This window comes from Amblyomma mixtum, chromosome 5 (assembly GCF_055824585.1).
Source record: "Amblyomma mixtum isolate Tamu chromosome 5, ASM5582458v1, whole genome shotgun sequence".
NCBI lineage: Eukaryota > Metazoa > Arthropoda > Arachnida > Ixodida > Ixodidae > Amblyomma > Amblyomma mixtum.
The window spans coordinates 93,149,002-93,170,588 of NC_143016.1; the positions used below are offsets into that span (position 1 = coordinate 93,149,002).

General features: G+C 45.2%; 3 protein-coding genes across 5 annotated transcripts in view; all 3 read left to right on the plus strand.

The window, feature by feature from the left end:
* Positions 1-21,587, plus strand: part of Ipp (inositol polyphosphate 1-phosphatase) — a 35,784-nt gene that overhangs the window by 12,279 nt on the left and 1,918 nt on the right. Inside the window, exons 3-7 of one of the 3 annotated variants that reach the window (XM_089545578.1) lie at positions 8,716-9,483; positions 10,745-10,799; positions 18,306-18,406; positions 18,782-18,999; positions 20,837-21,098. In XM_089545578.1, the coding sequence (XP_089401704.1) occupies positions 18,382-18,406; positions 18,782-18,999; positions 20,837-21,098 (505 nt within the window). In that variant the 5' untranslated portion in view covers positions 8,716-9,483; positions 10,745-10,799; positions 18,306-18,381. Of the gene's footprint in view, positions 1-8,715; positions 10,800-10,994; positions 11,641-18,305; positions 18,407-18,781; positions 19,000-20,836; positions 21,099-21,587 lie in introns of those variants that run through there. The other 2 variants (XM_089545577.1, XM_089545576.1) reach the window with 2 other exon arrangements.
* On the plus strand, positions 1,760-4,134 carry LOC149343058 (uncharacterized). The gene has a single exon (XM_089545574.1). It carries the CDS (start codon positions 1,826-1,828, stop codon positions 3,614-3,616), a length of 1,791 nt encoding a protein of 596 aa, XP_089401700.1. The 5' UTR covers positions 1,760-1,825; the 3' UTR covers positions 3,617-4,134.
* Positions 11,634-13,906, plus strand: LOC149343059 (uncharacterized). The gene has a single exon (XM_089545575.1). The coding sequence runs from the start codon at positions 12,063-12,065 to the stop codon at positions 13,791-13,793; it is 1,731 nt and encodes a 576-aa protein (XP_089401701.1). The 5' UTR covers positions 11,634-12,062; the 3' UTR covers positions 13,794-13,906.

Consider the following 21,587-nt stretch of genomic DNA (forward strand, 5'->3'; position numbering starts at 1 on the left):
GTTTTTACTTGGGCTACTGCATTGTGCCATTTGTTTCACATGACTGATGTTTGCCGCGTTCTTTTTTATTTCAGAAATCCTGTGGGTGGGAAGATCACCGATGTGTGTCCCAAGCTTGCCTCATTTGAAGAGTCACAATTAAGAAATTTTCCCAATGTAACCCATTGCTCTGCTGATGTATCATCAACCACAATAAAATATGCGTGCTATGCATCAAATTGTTTTTGGTTTTATTGCATTGCGCGGAGTGAAAAAAGCACGCATGCACCATATATGCGAATATTCGAGAAAGATCCGCCAATGGACGTACTCAACTGGACGTCCGTCGGCGGGCGAACCGTATACCTTTGGCCACCTTTCGGACGGCCGACGGACGTCTACCGGCTGTTTGCGGATGTTCAGTGGACGTACAGAACATCCGAAATAGACCTCTGTCGGCCGTCCGAAGGATATCGGTGGTTGCTTGGGTAAGACAACGTTGAGACAATATTGCTCCAATGTTACATCAACTTTCAGTCAATGTTAAAGCAACTTCTGGAGACGATAGTAATGCAACATTGCTACAACATTTTCTTAATGTTGATACAACTTTTTATTCACACACATGCAACATTCCCATGACAATGTTACTGCAATATTGCTGCAATGCTGTCATAATGTTTCAGGAACTTTCAGGCAGCATTCTAAATTACTTTCAGCTATCAATGGCTGCTGCTCAATAAAATGATCTCCTGAAAGGCTAAACAGTGTACAATGGCATCGTCATACCACAATGGTTACAGCAGCTTAAGGTCACAAGAATGAGCATCCTTGCTACACTGTAATGCGGTGCTTGCTATAGAATACAAATACTTACAAGACTGCACTGCACAACACATTGTTTTTGCATACATTCCAGACCGCTTACTCTAAATAAATCCTTAAATGTAACATCAGCTCTCTACCAGTGCTCCTATCGTTTAGATGCAACAAGCTTCCATGACATGGTTATTCTTACAATTAGACTGATTTATTTAAATAGACAGAAATATAATTTGGAAAAAGGAAGCAGACTTATAATACGTACACTCTACATTTACACAAACACATTGGCATAACTTGAAAAATGCACCACGTGGGCTTACATTTTCACAGATATGATTTATTTAATTACTTTATAAAGAAACTTGCAACAAATCTAAAAAAAAAAACAGCACACATGTACCCCGCCGTCGGCACCATCAGCTATGCGCCCGGCCCACTCGGGCGTGAACCGGACCAGCGTAGAGTTCCTGGACCAGCGATGCCATCTGCGCCCGTTGCGCCCGTGGGCGAAACCGACGTCATTGTGTTTCCTTTCCATGCTGGGAATAAATTTTCTTTTTGTGCTTAGACGTAAAAAGAAGTTCGGTTTTTCTGCCTGACGTGCACGCAGTGCTTAGGTACCTAAAATGCTTTTTATATTTGCGAAGTGCAAGTAGATTGCTTAAGCATGTGCTATACATTGTGAACATTCATGCATGCACGTTCCTGACAAGAAGCAGCCAGTTTGAAACATGAATTATTCGTGGACGCTGATAAATTGCACAGGAAATGCACAGAAAAATGCGCAATCTGTCTCACGAGCGGCACTCGACCACCAATTCACCGCTGAAACTGCATGTGCAGGATAGATAGATAGATAGATAGATACTTGAGGCCGTACCCTTTGTAACGGGTGGGCACCACTAAAGTGAGCACCCAGACCAAAAAAAAAAAAAAAAAAACGTGAGTGGCGCCCCGTGGCGGCGCCGCGCAACTGCAGTGACGGCGCTCCCCTTTGTTCCTTCCGTGATCCGGCAGGCCCATGCGTCGGCAATTCATTCTGCAGCACTGGGACCGCTTTCCGGAGGACCGACTGCTTTGTCTGGCACAGGCGTTCGCGAACATGGAAATGCTTGGCTGCGCGTACCCGGCCGCTGTGGCAGAGTTTGTGCGTGAACTAGCGAAGGACGTGCCCAGGGCGGAGCGGCCAAATGTTCCCCCACTTGAGCAGGTCATCTTCGTGAGGGGCAGTGCCACACCGCCGCATGAGCTGTCATCGGAAACCCCTGCTCAGTCGGAAGCCCCTGCTCATTCGGAAACCCCTGCTCAGTCGGAAACCCCTGTTCATTCGGAAACCCCTGCTCATTCGGAAACCCCTGCTCAGTCGGAAACCCCTGCTCAGTCGACAGTAGTCGGTGCTGAGAACGGAGCAGGTCTCGGGTGCGAACCGCGTAAACGAGGGGCCAGCCCCGACATCTCCGGCTCTGACAGTGCTGCGAAAGTTGCACGTAAACCAGCAGACGAGCCGCCGGGAGAAGCCCCCTCTGAGAGTTCCGATGCTGCGTCTACTGCCGACCCCACGGTCGCCGCACAACTCTCAAAATTCGAGGCCGTGACGCAGCTTATAAAGGACGATGTAATCGCCGGCGTCGACGGCCTCGATGTGATGCAGCAAGCTTTCTCGAAATGTGGTTTCAAGCTTGACTTCCAGGTACGGCAGTCGATTGAATGTGTTGTCCGCGTTGGTGGTGAAACGCTTGGTGTTGCTATGGCTGAGAATAAAAGGAAAGCCAAGTGGCTCGCTCTAAAATCAGTCTGGGACAAGTTCGCGAGTATTTGTCCCAGTTTCCCTAAAGACGCCCATATGCCTCGTGAGCGCAAAAAACGTGGCAAGGCTGCGAAGAAAAGCAGTGTGAAAGGTAAACGTGCTGACAAAAGTTCGGTGCCTAAAAGCGCCGACGCGTCTCGTGAGCGCGAACGAATTAGCAACGCTGAAGAGAAATTTAATATGAAAAGTAAGCACAATGCACAGAGTTCGGCTGTCATTAATGGTGCCCTTGACCTGGAGAATGTTGTTGTGCTTGAAGCCGTGAATTCTCCCTGTGATGCCATATCGACTCTGAAGAGGACAGCTATCAGGAACCAGCTCATAGGAGGATTTCACCTGCAGGGCACTGAGACCGGATTTGCTTGCACGTACATGCTTGGACGGCACAAGCTCAAGGAGGGATTTGGCAGTACAAGAAAAGAGGCAAAGCAGAACGCAGCCTCTGCATCTCTTGCGTACCTCCAAAGCATTGCTCCAACACTGAGGGTGAAAGAGCATGTGTGCAGGCATGGCTCTGAATTGACCAAAGACATGTTTGGAGGCCCCGAGGAGATAAGCTCGGAGAACGTTGGCCACAAGCTCCTCAAAATGATGGGTTGGACTGGTGGTGGCATGGGAAAGGAGGGTGGTGGCATTGTTGACCCTGTGGTGCTCAAGGAAACATTTGGCCGACAAGGCCTGGGCTTCAGTGAATGCTCTAATCCAGTGGACAAGAACTTCAAGACTAAGGTTGATCAAGTTTTGCGAGAGTTTTCTCACACTGTGGTGCTAGAGGACCTTGTGTTTTCATCAGAGTTCAGCAACGAAGAAAGGAAGTATATCCACTCGGAGGCTCTAAAGTATCGCCTCAAGAGCAAAAGTGTGAACGGTCCGTCAGGCAGGTTTCTCACCTTGAGTCACAAGATTTCTGCGCGCGAGCTTTTGGACAGGGTTCTGGCTTCGGGCCAGACAGAGAAATATGAAGTTGTGATGCCAGGTCAGGCGAGTGATGGAAACGAGAACTGATAGGGCACAGCTTGCCATGACGTGCTTTACAAGGAGTGAACTGCGCCACGTCAGCTACTAAGTGCAAGCACTGGCTGCTCATAAGAACTTCTTTGATATCGGGCATGACAAACTGCAGCACTGTGCAAATGCAGTGGACTTGTGAATGTACATGCACAACTGGAGTGGCTGTGTTTTGAAAGCAGTGTTTGCCTTTGTTCACATAGTGAGAAGGTTAAGGGCATTCCAGTGCATTTAGCAATAATATGTTGCTCACTTTGCACCCAAAATTATCTTGTATTTTCTCTTGATAATTTTGCAACATGCTGAACTAATTTGCATTATTATTCAGAGAAAAACTAAATTTTTACATAACATTCGAGTTAATATAAATATCTCTTGGATATAAAAATTATTCCCGTCAGATTTGACCCTGAAAATATTTCATTTTAACTGTAATTATTTAATTTGTGTGTGTGTACCAAAAGCTTTTTTTTTTTTTTTGACGTGTGTAAAATAGAGTTTGCTCTTGTCACATACCAACCTCACTTGAGCACTGTTTTTGTTCAAAGGGTGGCACAGTTCGCATCGACACAGCAACCGGCAGAAAACTGGTCTGGCCATATGTCCAATGGCATCTATGTACACCCAGCATCTCTACATGTCCTGGAAAGTGTTTTCTCACACCCATTGAAGCGCACACTTTGGAGAATTTTCTATAAGCTTGCCGCTTTTATCTGTCGGCTGCTTTGTCTTAAGATGACTGTGGTCTCAAACAATAGCACTATATGCAAAGTTAGATAGAAAGCATGGTCAAATATCACTTCTGTTTGCAACAGCCATTCTTGTGTCAGGGTTGCTCGCACTGTCGGTCACACCTACCCAACTTTGCAAGAGCAGTGAAGTGGAGAATTGTGACAGTTATATATGACTGTCCCTTATCTATCGCTTGGGCTCCGAGCTTTCCCTAATTCTGCAAAAGAAATGGCAAAACTTTGTGGGAGTAGCCCAAATGTTTTTGTTATTACTGCAAGTTTTAACAAAAACAAAAGATCAATTTGAATGTTAATATTTAGCTTTTAAAATTCTCATTAAAATGATATCCTGGTTATGGATTTGCTTCTACTGACACCTTCACCTGCTCCACCTATCTGCCCCAGCAAGTGAGTGCTTCAAGCGCGATGGCTGTAGCAACAATGAATTGGCACCATTCCCTGAGGAAGAACTTGGGTACTTTTAGAGTGAAAACCTCTACTCCTCCCATGCTGAGCCTGAAGGTCAACTGGCTCTTAGATTCGACCTCTAACGATATCCACGCTGCATGTGGCTATGACTTCATGCCATGTGACTCGCCGACACGACAGCTGCTCACTTGGCAGTCGCATCCGCCGCTCTGGACACTCGCTCTTGCACCTATGGCATGTGATGCATCACGTGATTTGCTCTCACTAATGTAATTGGGCGCTTGCTGACAGAGCTTTTGCTCTATGTAGCGTGGCTCAGCTGAGTTGAGCCACAGCCACTTTTTTGACAAATATAATAGTAGTCGAAAAAATCTGTAGCTTCACCCAGCCTCTGTTCTTGTGGCTGCTTCTGATGTCAGGCCCTCGGAGAAAGTAAGTAAGTGGCAGGTGGGTGGTAAAACTTCTATAGGTACGGGTCTGCCAGTGTTCATAATTTTCTAAAAGCAGATTGAATATTCTACTGGATTGACTGATTGAATCAAATAGTGCATCTTTAAAGTTATTTGAAACTATTAAAATATGTTTTCAAGTACTCTAGTAGCTTTCAAATAATGTGTGGTAAGAAATGCCATAGTTTTCATTGACAGCTATTTCGAAAACAGTGTCATGTCTGATGCAGCGGTATCCTGCTTCAGTTGATCTATGTAGATGAAGGCTCACTACCGCAATGTTAGTGTTCATAATGTTACCGGGCTGTACCTTTCCATCCTTGATCATATCCCACTCCTAGATCATATCCCACTTGTTCTAGTTAATAATCACTTCAGCAGTTATAGGGTTAACATAGCGGCTCTACGCACAGTTGTTCACACACCTGCTTAGAGCGCTCGAGCGGCGCACCGGGGAGTACACTGGCATCATGTATGAGTGGCCTAGTTCTCTAAACAAGACCTCATCGTTCTTATTGTCATTCTCACATCGTGTTTAACTCCTCAGGAACTTAACAGCTATATCGGGCCCACCAGGCAGTGGTGACTGTCATAAATGCACAACACAGCGCACTGTTCGAGTGTTCTAGGCAGGTGTGTGGACGACTATATGTCTCCTTAGTGTAGATCGGTGTTGCATCTTTTGGCAGCTATAGCTTTCACTCCATGATGGTTTGGTTTGGTTTATGGGGTTTAACGTCCCAAAGCGACTAAGGCTATGAGAGACGCCGTAGTGGAGGGCTCCGGAAATTTCGACCACCTGGGGTTCTTTAACGTGCACTGACATCGCACAGTACACGGGCCTCGAGAATTTCTCCTCCAAAGAAATTCAACCGCCGCGGCCGGGATCGAACCCGCGTCTTTCGGGTCAGCAGCCGAGCACCTTAACCACTGAGCCACCGCGGCGGCCTTTCACTCCATGAGTTACAGCGCCACTACCAGCACTTTGCTATATTCACTCTAACATGGTTAGTCTAATTGAAAATTCGACGCCGTGGTGACTGCAGCACGTCCAAAGCATATGCTGAAGCATTTCATTGGTACCAGTGTTACGAAAGAAAAAAGATTTTTCTATACTCCGTTTCACACTTCACACACACACACACTTCACACACGTTTCACAAGAGGCACGCTAGGATTAGTAGCTTTGCATGCAATGTATGAAACAGTATTGTTGACCCTGTAGCCCCTGATGCACCCCTGCTTTCACCTCCACCGCGCCTGAACTTCATTAGTCGGTGCTGCAGCTCTGCTTTTAAACTTGCGACGCAGCTCATGAAGTAGCTGAAGTGCCAGAGAGATGTCCCTATACTGCTCCTTTATTAACTGATGAATGTAATTTCATTTTTCACGGTTGCTTGCTAAAAAACGGAACAACCATGCATTGCTCCTCTCTCAAAACACAAGGGTGCCCATGTGCTCTGCAATGTCAGTACACATTACAAACCCCAGACGTGGTCAAAATTATCGTGGAGCCTTCTTCTACGTGTCTTTCTCTCTTCTTTCACTTTCTACTTCTTCTATTCCTTCAGAGTGCAGTTCAGGTGCCCACCGAACTGCCCACTTGAAATGAAATGGAGTGAAATGGTTATTGTGCCATTTCCTTTCCTCAGAACAAATTCCACTTCCAAAGGGCCAGCCATCGTTAACATTCTCTGATGGCATTGCCTTTTTTGCCATGCTGTGGACTGCACTGCACTACCCAGCCTAGTGGCAAGAAGTGAGATACCTAGGTTAGAATCCTGTGTGGCATGATTATTATATTTATTCACCATTTTAAAGTTACTTTTTGAGTCGACCTCATATATAAACAATGAATAAACCAGTTCGGGCACTAAGGGCCTTGGCTGAGTGTATTTGAAATTGGGCATGTTACAAAGTGCAGAGTATGGAAACGAAAGTATTTTAAAAAGTATTTTGAAAGTGATCAACAGAATAGGAGTGGGCACTGTCCTCTGTTGGGATACATTTTTGACCATGGAGCATCCTTTGGTGGTTACTGTGGGCAAGTGGAAGCACTCAGAGTTTCAGTCCCAGCTACCACAGTGGGTATGTTGCCCAAAGCAAAGCGGTGACACAGCAGTAATTTGTACGGTCTGTGTTGAATGTTTGCTGGCTCCCAAACACTGCTAGAGTACCGTGACTCGACCAAGCTTCTCTACGTCCACTGGAAACTATGCTAATGGCAATGCTTTGGTAAAGACAGTTAATTTTCTGCTGACAAGCAGTGCTTATACTCATGCATGGCTGTGAACAAAGTTTTGACATGCCTGAAGGTACAACTGAAGGCACGTACACTGTTGGCAAACATGACGTCCACTCGGTTTCCTTTCTTCGTGGCCCATTGCCGATTCTGTGGAGCTGCCTTTGACGGTTGGTCTTCTGAGCACAGCCTGTGGTTCATGCTTGAAGTCACCTGTTGGTAGGTTTGGCTGTGTTGGTACGACCATGAGGGTATGTTCCTACTTTGCTGCAGTGGTGGTGATGGACCTGACACAGATCTTTGCTGAGCTGTGCAGTTTTGCAGTGTGTAAACCTACTTACAGTGGGCTACAAACCTCTCAATAAATGTGCAGCCTAACTGTAATAGTAAAAAGTTAACTATTTAACATTAACCAGCCTGTTATATTGCATCTCAAGTCGTTTGCAGTGCTGTGAAGGCTGCAGCAATCTGAGCCTGTCAGGACAGCGTGCACTGCAAAATGTGTTCCTCTTTGACCCTCACCCCACGACTGATGGCTCCATCACTGGGAAGGAAAGAGAACTAGTGTCCAGCTGTTGCACGAAGGAGACTCGGGCGACTTCGCGGACACCGTGTTTACCACTAGTGACGCACCACATCACAGCAGGCTTCCTCAGTGTTGTGTTCGTGCGGGCTTTCTCTGCGAATTTAGCCACCGAATGAAATGCGCACTGTACTTTCAAAGCTCCACCCTGATCTGCTTTTTCATTTACTGCAATAATTGTTTAAAAAATAGTCACAGCACTGCTCAGATATTTGAGGGACTATTTGTTGCCTTCCTTGGCCCTGATTGGATAAGAGAGCTCTACCTTCCACAGTGCTACAAGCGACTTGTGAGATGAATCGTAGCTAACACGCCTCGCTTGTAATCTGATTCGCACCATCGCTGAAAACGCTATACTGAAAGAAGTGCTCTTCTAACTCTAAAGACCTATTTTTAAAAATTGCAAACATTTATAGGTGAAACATCCTGTGCACACACAAAATTCAGAATTTCCTCGATAGGAGAGCATAATGCTTGTCTCAAAGGATTAAGGAAAATGAATGATGGGAGTGATGAAACAGCCCATAATTTAATTATCAGGCATTTGTGACAGCCTAAAAACGAACGTCCATGGAACACGGCTGTCGGCAATGCCAGTGCCTTCCTGTATAGAGGCAATTTGAGGCTGCGTTTTAATTGCCTCTTGGTATATTCCTGTGCAGGGGACTGGGCAGAGAGGCCCCTGCTGTTCCCAGTCCCTCGTGGATGCCTCAGGGATGGGAGCTGGGTTGGCTGGCAGGAGATGGTGCAACATGGTCTCTTCTGCGATATGATCAACTCGCATGCTATTGCCATCCCACCTCCGCTTCTGATAATGTGGGGAACACGTATACACACCTTTTTCTACTCATTTGTTGCCTCATTAGGTATTGATCGCATGATTGCTGTCAGCCACTACATGCCTTTGGCCATAGTTTTAGCTGGAATTCAGACAGTGTGTAGTGAGTAACAAAATAGTTTTTGCAGATCAGAAATGAAGACAGACCCATGAAGAATATTGCCTTGTAATCATTGAATAGCATCGGCTTTGCAGTGTTACTAAGCCCCCAGATTGACAAGGTAAGGCAGATTGTGTGCATGTGTACACGCGACTTGTGCCCCGGAACGTATTTCTGAGAGTCAGTCATGTAACAGCAACTTGCCAGCCAAGTGGCATTTTCTAATCTCTCATGTCCATGCATGTAAATCTTTCTGAAATTTTGAAGTTAATATAACAAGCATTCATTTGCTAATTGAGGGCCTGTGGGTGTCCTTTCGTTGTCCAGTATGGATATTTGCTCACGCAGATGCATGCATTGGCGATGAATGTACCACGAACATCCATGGATACTTGGCTGAGATGGTGCAAGGATGAAGCCCTGGTGTTAAGATCTGCAGCCTGCATTTATTCTCTGTGTGCCTGGATTGCATGGGTGCATATGTGCTCCGCGGTACTGAAATGCTCTTGCACATGTTAAAGGTGCATTATCGCTTTATGCATGGATGTATTCGCATTCCATTCCTTGAACTGCACTTTCTTGTACCAAATAAGACTGAATGGAATAGTGCAGATATCCTGAAGCAAAAAAAAAAAAAAATGGGTTCACATGGGTGGCATCTTTGGATGTACAGTCTTTGTCAAAAGTTACCAGGCTGCACGTTTTTTTTTTCTCAGTCGTATATTAAAGCTATTATGCCAGCCCTCAAGCTCAAAATCTCTGTATGGTAAGAAGAACCCGTGTTCTCACCTTCAAAGCACTTTTTGATCTTTATGGAAGCCGTGAGGGCTCTGTTATACGAATGAGAAGCAAACCATGGAGCCTGGTTACTTTTGACAAAGACTGTACCTAATATAGCTATGACAGTTCCGGCGAATTGGTGTGATAAGATTAAAAAAATTATAGTGCAACCCCAACCAGGACTTAAGTGAGACAAGTGCTAAATTTCAGCTGCTTATTGAGAGCCACAGAGCAGTGTATAAACGCAAGCCATAGCCAGACATTACATTCGTGCGTTGGCATAAGCCTACCCAGGAAGCAGTGTGTGATTTAAATATAGATGCATATAGTTCTGCATAGTGCTTGCCATCTTCTAGGAGCATGGAATTCTTTCTTTTGTAATCTTTTGTCTTTTTTTTTTATGCTGAGATTGATGCGGTATTTGAATATGACATTTCCAAGTAATAAACTCCAAGACAACTTTCAGGCAGCACCGCAGCAGTCAAATTTCGATGCAGGCGAAATTATAGCGGCCTGTGTACTGTGCGATGTCAGTGCATGTTAAAGAACCCCAGGTAGTCGAAATTTCCGGAGCCCTTCACTACGGCATCTCTCGTAGCCTGAGTCACTTTGGGACATTAAACCCCATAAACCAAACCAAACCTTTGTTTCATCTTTTAGGGTAAGTGCTGTTGCTGAGTTCTGGCATGGAGCTACAACCATCCGAGTCTGAACTGATATATGTCGCTTTAGAGCGAAACAGCGGTAAATTTTCTTGATGCATGATCTACTTTTTCTCAAGCACGAGTTATGACAAACTTTGCTTTGCTGTAATGATAGCTAGCCTCTTGGTATGACACAGTAACTATGTGCTACGTTGTGCATATAGCTGCAATTATGTTTGGTTTATGAATTCGTAGAAGCATATATTTGAATATTTTGGTAATGATGATCTGAAATTGCACATAAATGTCGCCTTTTGACGTTTTTGTAGGTTCCCCTTGCTGACATGCCTTGAAAGGGCAAGTATACAGGCTGTTGCTTCAAAGGTGAGCACAGAGAATTGGGCTAGTTGGTGAGGACTCATACTTGGCAGTGCGAAAAAACAGGACCAAAGCGAACGAGGAGGCACAACACAGGCGCAGACTATCAACTGAAATTTTATTATGGAAAGGAAGCTTTATAGGTTCACAAAACCAGATACCAAAGAAAAGAAAAAGGAAACACTACCCTCACTTCCAACCAGCGATAGGAAGCCGTAATCACCTCAAGCCAACATGGCCTAAAAAATAGACAACCACTAAGGAAAACAAAAGGTAATGCCGTAGAGAAAGCTTCTTACGTAATAAAATTTCAGTTGATAGTCTGCGCCTGTGTTGTGTCTCCTCATTCGCTTTGGTCCTGTTTTTTCGCGCTGTCAAAGGTGAGATCCGTTAACTGAAAGTCAAGACTATGCAGAGATTCAAGCCATTCACTGCAGTGTGATTCGATGCGCAATTCGCGACGTGAAGGAATATAAAGCCCTTGTTTATTACGCCGTACAATCCTGTGACCTGCTTTTTCTTGTGTGTTTGAAGTACCCGCCACGCTGCGCGTGCGGATTCGGAGTTGACCGCATGCCCCACCCCCTATGCGCGCATTTGTGTTGTCGAGTGACTACAGCGGTGCCAAGGCACCGACGCTCCGACTGGCGCTAGTGTGATCTCGTTCACATTATTCCGAGGCCAATGGAGCTTTGAGGTTTTCGGCGCGCAAACGGCAGAAAAGCCTGGTGTTGCGCTGTGTGGCGCCTTTGAGCGATTTGCGGAGATACGCTGCGGGAAGCCGAACGACGTAGGGGTATGTGTCATCCAATTAGGCGCATTTCGTGCCTTGGGGAGAGAACTACTGGTAAGTAGGTGCGTTGATTTCTTTCTGAGCTGTGCACGCAGATGTAGACTCAAAAGCACTTTCTCCGCCCCCCTTATTTAAATTTCAGCCTCTGCAACAAGCACTGTTCTTGTTTCTCGGATGTTTCCGAGAGTGTAGGTTTTGGTTTCTGCGTAACGGGTTGCGTGCGATTTCGTGTGCAGTTCGTGCGTGTGTGTTCAGTTATTGCATTTCTTGTTCGCGAAGTTTTATGTGCGCTACTAAAACAAACAAGCTGTACGAATGCTTGATGCCAGGAACTACGAAACTGTCGCGCAGACGTTGTCCCTACGGAACATGCGGTTTCGTCGGGGCGTCCTCGGCTGGGCCACGCTGTGGCCGTGCAATTAAGAACATTTTAAATTGCGCTAAGTTTTCGCGTCTGATTAAGCCTATCTGGCAGGATGGAGGACTTGGAACGGTTTCGACAGCGATGGGAGCCGGACGAGCACTGGGCCATGCGTCGGGAATTCATTTTGCGGCACCATAACCGATTTCCTGAGAACCGACTGCTATGTCTGGCACAAACGTTCGTGAACATGGAATTGCTTGGGTGCGTATACCCGGCTGCTGTTGCAGAGTTCGTGCGTGAGCTAGCGAAGGAAGTGGCCAGGCCAAAGCGGCCAAAAGTGCCCCCAGTTGCCCCGGTCGCCTTCGTCAGGGCTAGCACCACGTCGTCGGACGAGCCTCCGTCGGAAGCCACTACTCAGTCATACAATGCCGTGCCGATGAGGCCACAGTTTGTGGGCGGCTTTGCGAACAGGGCAGGCCTTGGGTGCGAGTCTCGCAAACGTGCAGCCAGCCCCATCGACTTACCCGACGCTGGCGGTGTTGCGAAGGTTTCGCGCAAATTTGCCTGCGTGCCGCCAGGAGAAGTTCCCTCTGCGCGGTCCGATGCACCGACAACTGCCGCCGACCCCGAGGACCCTACACAGCTCCCGAAATTCGAGGCCGCGGCGCAGCTTATAAGGGACGATGCAATCACCGGCGCCAATATCCTCGACAAAATGCAACAGGTGTTCTCGAAGTGTGGTTTCAGCCTAAGTGTGCAGTTCGAAGAGCGGCCCGCCCAGAAGCAGAGTCCCGCTATGTTCGAATGTGTCGTCTGCTCCGACAGTGAAACTCTGGGGAAGGCTTCGGCCACGAACAAAAAGGAAGCCAAGCGTCTTGCTTACCAGCTTGTCTGGGATAAGTTTGCACGTACTCAGCGGCGCCCAGAAACGCCGCCTAGTGCTGCCGCACCTGCGAAGTGCGAACCGGTCACCAACGCCGGTGTGCGTCCCAGCTCTAAAAGTAGCCCCAAAAGTAATTGCGTTCCCCAGAGTTCTGCTGACGGTGATGGCATCCTTGACCTGCAGAAGCTTGTCGTGGTTGAAGCCTTTAATCCTGATGATGTCATCACTACATTGTGTAGGACAGCATGTGCAAACCGGCTAAGAGGCTCGTTTGAGATTGAAAGCAGTGCATCTGGGTTCGTTTGCACATACATGCTCGGTTACCATGAGATCAAGCAGGCAGTGGGTGACACAAAGCCAGAAGCGAAGTTGAAAGCCGCCTCTGCATCTCTAGCCTACCTCCAGAGTGTCGCTCCCACGCTGAGGTACAAACAGAGAGTAGATGGGTGCGGCCCTGAGTTGACCAAAAACACACTTCAGGGCCCTGGCAGGGGCAATTCTCTGAAGAAGATAACCTCTGAGAATATCGGCCACAAGCTTCTGAAAATGATGGGCTGGAGTGGTGGTGGCATTGGAAAGGAAGGCGTTGGCATTGTTGACCCTGTGATGCTCAAAGAAACATCAGGACGTCAGGGCCTGGGCTTCAGTGGCAGCACTGGCCAAATGAGCAAGAACTTCAAGACCAAAGTTCATCAGATGTTGCGGGAGTTTTCAGACACTGTTGTGCTGCAGGATCTTGTGTTTTCACCCGAGTTTGACAATGAGGAGAGGAAGTTCATGCATTCGGTGGCACGGAAATACGGCTTGAAGAGTGTCAGTATAGATGGTCCAGAGGGTAGGTTTCTCACAGTGCGTCACAAGCTCTCTGTGCATGAGCTTGTGGATAGGATTCTGTCCTCGGGGCCAACAGAGAAGTATGAAGTCATCATGCCGGGACAGACAAATTCTGACGAGAGCTGATGGGGCTCAACTGACTGTGATGTGCTCGTTGAGGAGTGGATTGCACACAAGGAGTCAGTAAACATGAGCATGCTAAGTTACGAAGTTGCCTAATTAAAGGGAACTTGCACAGATATGGTGGCTGTGTTATTGGATTGATCTCTGAAATACAATGAAAGGAACACACCTTGGTGTTCGAAGTGTGAAAGACTAGTGGCTTTGTCATGTGGTTGCTGAACCCAAGGTTGCACATTTGAACCCCATTCATAATAGTCACATTTCATTGATGGTGAAGTGCCAGAAACATCCCAGTGTTGAGCGATGTTAGTTCACAGTAGCAGACCGAGGTGGTCTAAATTGACCTGGACTGCTGCAGAAACGTTGTCACAAAAACGTGTCTATACCCCTTAATGAAACCCTGAAACATTTTGAATATCGTTGGTGAACCGTCCCAACATGCCAATGAACATGTGATTATACATGTTCATTCAGCATACGGCAGAAGGCCAGTCTTGCTCTGAAAAGTGTTTTCTTGTGTCTTTTCAAATCTTGGCTCCTTCTTCCTCCTCACTGCAAGGCCATTTCCCGCCGTGGTGGCGCAGCGGTTATGACACTCGGCTGCTGACCCGACAGACGCGGGTTCGATCCCGGCCGCGGCGGTTGAATTTCTTTGGAAGCGAAATTCTAGAGGCCCGTGTACTGTACGATGTCAGTGCACATAGAACCCCAGGTGGTCGAAATTTCCGGAATCCTTCACTACGGCGTGTCTCATATGCTGAGTCGCTTTGGGGCGTTAAACCCCATAAACCAACCAAGGCCATTTCCACTTCTGTTCTGTCACAGCAGAGAAATGGTAGCTGTTGTCTTCATGGGTTTGTTCATTGGCACAAGCTGTAGGGTTCATAGGAGGCAGAGAGCAGCTTGAGAAAGCCTTGTGAGTTGCATGCCTAAGCAGACAGAAATTAAAGGTCTGTTTTTAGTAAAAAATGAGTCTCAGGCTATTCGTGGGTGTGATGAGGTTTGTTCTGATCAGCAAATTGACCTTAATATTTTGTTTACTAACATCCTTGAATGGTGCGAGCAATGAGGTACGGTCTTTTAACAAAGAGAAGACAAACTTCCTTTGCATGACATGTAGAGAGAATCCATTCGCTCATACATATCTCCTTGGACAGGCGCCATTACATGAAGTCGCTAGCTATAAATATCTAGGTTTGGCGTTTACAATATATCCTGGAATTGGCGCATAGGAAAGTCTGCGCATCCTTTTTAGAAAGCTGTACTTTTAAAGAAATAAACTGGAAATCCGCCTTTCAGGTTAAACTACTTGCTATCCTTGACTAATGCATAAGCTTGAGCGTACATGCATTTTGTGTGGTCTGTATGCAAAAATCAATATTAATAAACTTGGAACAATCCAAAGAAAAACTTTAAGGTTTATTTATTCTAAGTGTAGATCAAATTATTCCCTACCAGAGCTACTGAAGTCTAATGGTACCTAACCCCTTGAGGTAACTACAAAAATCTTTGGCGAGCATTTCTTTATTACTAAACAGTAAACTGCAGCCTGAACCTGCCCTGTATTTATCGCTTTTGATGATACACGTCGCTATCATCTTGATTTACTAAGCTGTTGCTTTGCTCGCACTGATACATTCAAGTTTTCCTTTCTTCCGTGTCAATAAGTGAGTGGAATTTGTCGGCACGATTTTTAAGAGAGTCAGCTCTTATTCATCACGTTTCTCGATTTCTTGGGGTCTGCTACCACCTCCCTTCGGCATGAAATTTTCTGAGGAATTCAAGATTGCGGCCCCCATAGTAAATCGATACAGCAACCTACATGGTGATTGATTGGTGACGTCATTAATATATTGAATTGTTGATTGGTGACATCATAATTAACTAGTCATATGACTGTTTAATTGCTTTTAACTCATTAATTAATGAGGCATCATAAAACGAATTAGATATTTGGAAACCTCTATATGAGTAGAATGGGTTGGTTAGACAACAAAATTAATAAAGTTAATATTTAGTTATGGTTATGCTTATATTTAACTAACGGATAACATCATCTAACTAATGGATATTCGTAACGGGATCAATGAGTGGGACATGTTAGACACCAGTATTGTCTAATTCAGTTAATATTTACTTATGGTTAGGCTCAACATGGCGGCCATGTCATCAGCACTCGGCAGCTCACAATTTCATACCTCATGGCGACCGAGCACCTACCACCTTGAGGTAAGGAAAAATGGCCCTCCAAAGAGTCGCAAAACTTCTTCGGCCCAAATTGATCAAAAATATCCTACCTCAAGGTTGCAGGTGCCCGCTCAACGTAAGGTATGGAAAAGTAGCCTAATCATGTGGAAATACATCACATGGACGATAGATGGTGCTCCCAAACAGCTAACGCTAGTTACTTCATCTTCACCAGCATTTTTTTATGCAGCGCGCAGAGTGTGTTGCTTCCTTGCTTTGTGCATTCCTCTTGTTGCCCGTATTCTTGGATCTGTAAAATGATCTGCAGTAAATTAATAAAGAAGTAAATGAAAATAAAATATGCATTTATTGCCAAAAATTTAATTTAGAAATTTTACTGCCGGTCAATTCAATCTTGTGATGTTTACACTGAAGAGGATTCCGTGATCATTGTTTGGAAGCAGGTAATGGTGTAGCCTAGCCTCTGGGGTGCACACTCAAAAAATTGTGCTGCACTGTAGTTTACTTTTGAATTTGGCTGGTGGTAACGACGCCTGCATTGTCTTTGCCTTTTCTAGCTTATAAAACCTTTGTTTTGGGTGAGAGTCTATTTGGGATTAGGACACACTAATATAACGATAAAAGCCAACTTTTATTTGTCCTCTGCGTCCCTTTAAAATACTTTTGCAAGAAAGAAAATAAAAAGTGCAGTCACTGGGCAGAGCATTGCAAAAGCATTGTGGTGCCGGCTATAACATGTAGTCTCTAACATATGATTGATGAGAAGAAAGGGAAACTGTTGAATGTCCTGAGGGGCAATTTTTTTATTGCGTATTGCTCTTAAGTACAGATTGCTGTAAAAAAAAAACTCTTGTAGTAAGTGCAAGGAGTGTCCTGTCATAATGCACATGTTTTGCAACTTTGAATAAATGTTTCAGAGTCCCAGTCAGTTAGTTCTATGTTTATAATGGTTGCACCATTGCTGTGAAAGGCAGCAGTTTTGTTTCCTTGTTGGTTTTTCTTTCGTAGACCCTTGAAACTTTCCAGAGTAGGCGAATTTGATGACTGGGGTGCTTGCAGCAAACAGAAAAGCATCAGCCAGTTAGACAACACCTTTAGTTTAGTCTTCTGGGAGGCTCTGCAGTAGCAATAGAACAGGCTTTCAGATTAGGCAGTGAAAGAGGTGTAAACTGTAGGTCATATGTTTTGGTGAGTTATTCTATGGGTTCTGTGATCACTTGTGTCTGAGCGAGGGGCTGACTGCTCACATTCATCGTAATTTAGTACAAACAGTAAATGTTTTTTCATCACAAAAAGTGTTGTGAGAAAAGGGTGTTCGGTACAGCAAAATAAAGATAGTGTTTAAACTCTGATGATTTGAGTGGGGAATTCAGTAGAACTGGCACAATTCTCGTAGATCACTAAGTGTGGACAGCGGGGCTAGGTGGTAGCCTTTTACACTGTGAATCGTGCTTTCAGTGCGAAAAACGCATCGACAGGCAGACACGATGTCCATGGTGTCCACTGCTCCTCTTTCTGTGTTTTATAGAGCTGGAAACATGATTCATAGTGACATATTCCTGAGCATTATATGCATCCAGCTCTCATTTTTGAAATTCTAGAGGCCCGTGCACTGTGCAATGTCAGGGCACATTAAAGAACCCCAATTGGTTGAAATTTCCAGGACCCTTCACTACGGCGTCCCTCATAGCCCGAGTCGCTTTGGGACATTAAACTCCCATAAACCGTAAACTAGCATCGTCTAGCTGCCTTGTCACCACGTTGTAAAGTGGTAAATGGCACATAGAGAATGTTCTGTGATAGTTCTGTGGTGTGGCCCTGAGCTTTAAAGGGACACACGTGTGAATTTTAAGCGCCGAGTTGTATTTGGTACAGTGTTAAACTTTCTGTGGTGCCCGATTCCACTACAGTTTTGTCAGTAATACTGTAGAAGATTTGCATAGAGAATTTTTCTATCAGTGGATGTGCCTATTTTTGTGTGTTCAGATTCTCGAAACTATGAGTAGAGAGGGTGATGGCAATTGCATGCTGGCAAAAGTGAACTAAAAACTGGTGTGCAACTGTGGCTTTTTTTTTTCTTTCTACTTCACTTACCAGGTAAGCACAGATGCCACATGCACTAATATACGAGACAGACTTCAAGGTATAATCTCAGTGCGAAATTTGTGTGAACAGCAAGCAAGCAAAAAATATTTTGAATTAGGTGTATAGCATAAAGAAGCAGGTTATGATATATAGACCAATTTTTTTTGTGTGTTCATTATTGGGGTAAAAGAGCATTATGGTGTACTGGCTGATTTGTTTCAGATGATCTTTGACGCTAGCTGTGATCTTTGAGGTGGTCACTGGTTTGCTTACATCTTGAGGATTCACAGTGGAAGTGATGGAGCCGTCACTTTCGCTACAAGGTGAGGAATGCACAGCTTACGAGCTAAGAGTATTTTTATTCTGTAGAATGTCTTGCTGACTGCTCGTCTTTTGTTAGTGCGAAAACCTTGACATGTTTCAGCCTTCTACAATCACCCCGTGCATCTGGTCTTAATTTCGCTATTTCCACTTGCATCGAACTGTCATCAACTTTCTAAAACCCGTGTTTGAATTGAGGTGTCACAGATAGTATGAATAGAAGTGTAATGAATATCTTATTATGTAAAAGTGCGAGGAATCTGCACCATGCATTGAATCAGTGCCTGTGGTATGGTGATGTTGACAGTACAAGAGCACTCCAGGGCTGAGAGAGTTCGGGGGACGCATTTCATGCGCTTGGTGTTCTTTTCGTGCAGAGGATCAGATAGAGTGGTCCCTGTTGCTCGAGGCCCTTGTGGGTGCTGCAGAGAAGGGAGCGCAGCTGGCTAGAGCCTGCCGTGCTGAAGAGCCGCTCTTCCGGTTGCTGGTTGAGGAGAAGGCTGGCCCAGACAGAAATCCTCGCTTTGTGCATGACTTCAAGACATTGGCCGATGTGCTCATCCAGGAGATGGTGCGGCACGATCTGTCCTGCCTTGTGAGTTGTGTGCTGCCTTTTCTTTGGGGCAGTTTGGGGCATACTGCATGCACAAACCTTTCTTCTGTTTGTGCATCTCATATAAATGATGCATAGGAACACCCTGTAAAAGGTACAGAGATCATGAATGATCTCTGTAAACCTTCACATTTTCAGCCATGGCTTTCCCTGCAGTCCAGAGAAAATGTGCAATGTCACATGAGCCCATGCCCTTATTTAAATTCTATACAGCTGCAATTATAGCAGTCAGTAAGTATTTAAAGGGAATAAATACCTTAGCTTTTAATGCTTGAATACAGTCGACTTTTAATAATTTGAACTTGAAGGGGACCAGTAGGTATGTGCTTGAGTTATGCAGAGTTTTAATTAAGGGGAGCTTTTTAACCATGACGGGGATGTGGACCAAAGCACAGCTGAAATGAACTAGTAAACCAAATTAAGAGAGTTTTAATTAATGAGAGTACACTGCAGTGACTATAAAAATGTTGCAAACCCCTCTTTTTGGCCAAGGATTTCGATTTTTCTTGCTGTGTGTAAATACAGGTGTAAGCACTGTGAAATGGAACTTGTGAGCCTACAGCAATGTGAACTGATCGCGTGCGTGTGGCTGTTCTTGAAATTGGTGGCATGCCCTGCCACAAGCACGATGGGACACACCTTCAATTTATAGAACATTAAGAGCTTTAAGAGCAGTGCCTCTAATTTAAAAAGCAAAATATGCACCAGATGAGCATTTTAGCGTACACAACCTCCACACTACCTTCAAAAGCAGGAGGTGCAAAAGCACGTCAGGGTGTGCCTCCAGTGTTTAGAACAACCCCAAGCGCATGATCAGCTCACCTCACCACAGGCTTCCGTGTTCCCTCTTTTATTGCTTCTACTTTAGATGTCTGTCCATTGCAAGACAGCAGAGAAAGTCATGTGGAACCCTGCCAACTGTATGAATTTTCATAGTGTGAAACTGAATGCAGTTTGTAGCCTGTCAGCCATAAGCTTATAGTTCGAGACAGCAGTGTGCAAGAACTTTAGGACTTGCAGTTCCATTAAATGTGTGAATGGTGATACTAATGAACGTATACTCTTGTCTGTTGAAATGTTTTAAGTTTCCCTGACTGACAACAAGGTATACCTGCTTTGCAAAGTGAAAAGCAAAGCATCTTTTAAAGGTTGTAATTGTGGGCTAGGATGTTTGGTTACTGATCCGGAGGACCTGAGTTCAGTCTCAGCAGCTGTAGCTGCGTTTCAGTGGAGGCTAAGCACAAAAGGTGCCCATGTGCTGTGCGATGTCATGATTGTCCTCCACCACGGCTTCCCTCATAGCCCCTGTGTCACTTTGGGACGTTAAACCTTACAATTTCTAGTGGAGTGCAAGAGATCTATCATTCACAACATATGAATGAAGAAATAAACACAACCCTTGTTCATCTTTCTATAAGTCGTTTCATACATGTCTTGGATTGCCCTAGGACCTAGAGGTCCAAAAAAACAGTAAACTGCTCTTGTTTAAATTCAGTTTACCCTGGACAATCTTCAAAACTTAGAAAATAAACACCCTTTGCATTTAACATCATGGCTGACTCCATTCACATCAGAGTATTCTTGTTAACGCCCTTGTTAACACCCCTGTTAACACCCCTGTTAACACCCCTGTTAACGCCATTGTTAACGCCCCTGTTAACACCATTGTTAATGCCATTGTTAACGCCATTGTTAATGCCATTGTTAAAGCCCTTGTTAATGCCCTCTTGTGAACACCATTATCAGCACCATTGTTACGCCATTTTTAACACCCTTGTTGATGCCCTTGCCACCACCTTATGTCGCTCCTCTTTCATAGCATCCAGAGCTAGGCAGAGGCGTGCGTGGAGAAGAGAGCAACAAGTTCACCAACAGCCAGGGTGAGACCATCTGTGTTGAGGTGCAGTCAACGCAAAAAGAAACTGCTCAACTCCTGGAGCGTGTGCTAGATGGGAATACGGCAGCAGCAACCAAGCTGGCCCTAATTGTGCACTCAAACCCTGAGGTGTGTGAGGACACAGAACTGGCCTCATGTCCCGTGGCCTGTGTTTCATCCCTTGGTATCTGGATTGATCCTATTGGTGAGTCTGAACGTTACTCAAATGCTCCTGACTCAGTTCTAGGATGTGCTACTTACTATGCTTTGTATGTATAGAAGATGGTTTTATAGTGTTTGTAATTAGACATTGTTTATTAAAGGACAATGTACGAGTAACTTTTTGAAGGTGGTGTTTTCCTATTGAAAAACCAGTGCAGCGAGCTGCATGTGATGCCAATAGAGTTGTAAAATGATGCAATGCTTTTTGCTCACGCCAATGCCTTGTGTTTTACATTGCCTCATTCTTTCTAATACATCCAACTCTCTGAACTGATGTGGTTGTTCTGCCCCAACCCCCTTCCCCACCCCTCACCCACATTTTTTTTTTAGCTTTTTTTTTTATTGCAGAGCAACATATGTAGAACTGTAGTCAGCATATGTGAGGTCAACCCCGCCGCGGTGGCTCAGTGGTTACGGCGCTCGGCTGCTGTCCCGGAAGACGCGGGTTCGATCCCGGCCGCAGCGGTTCAAT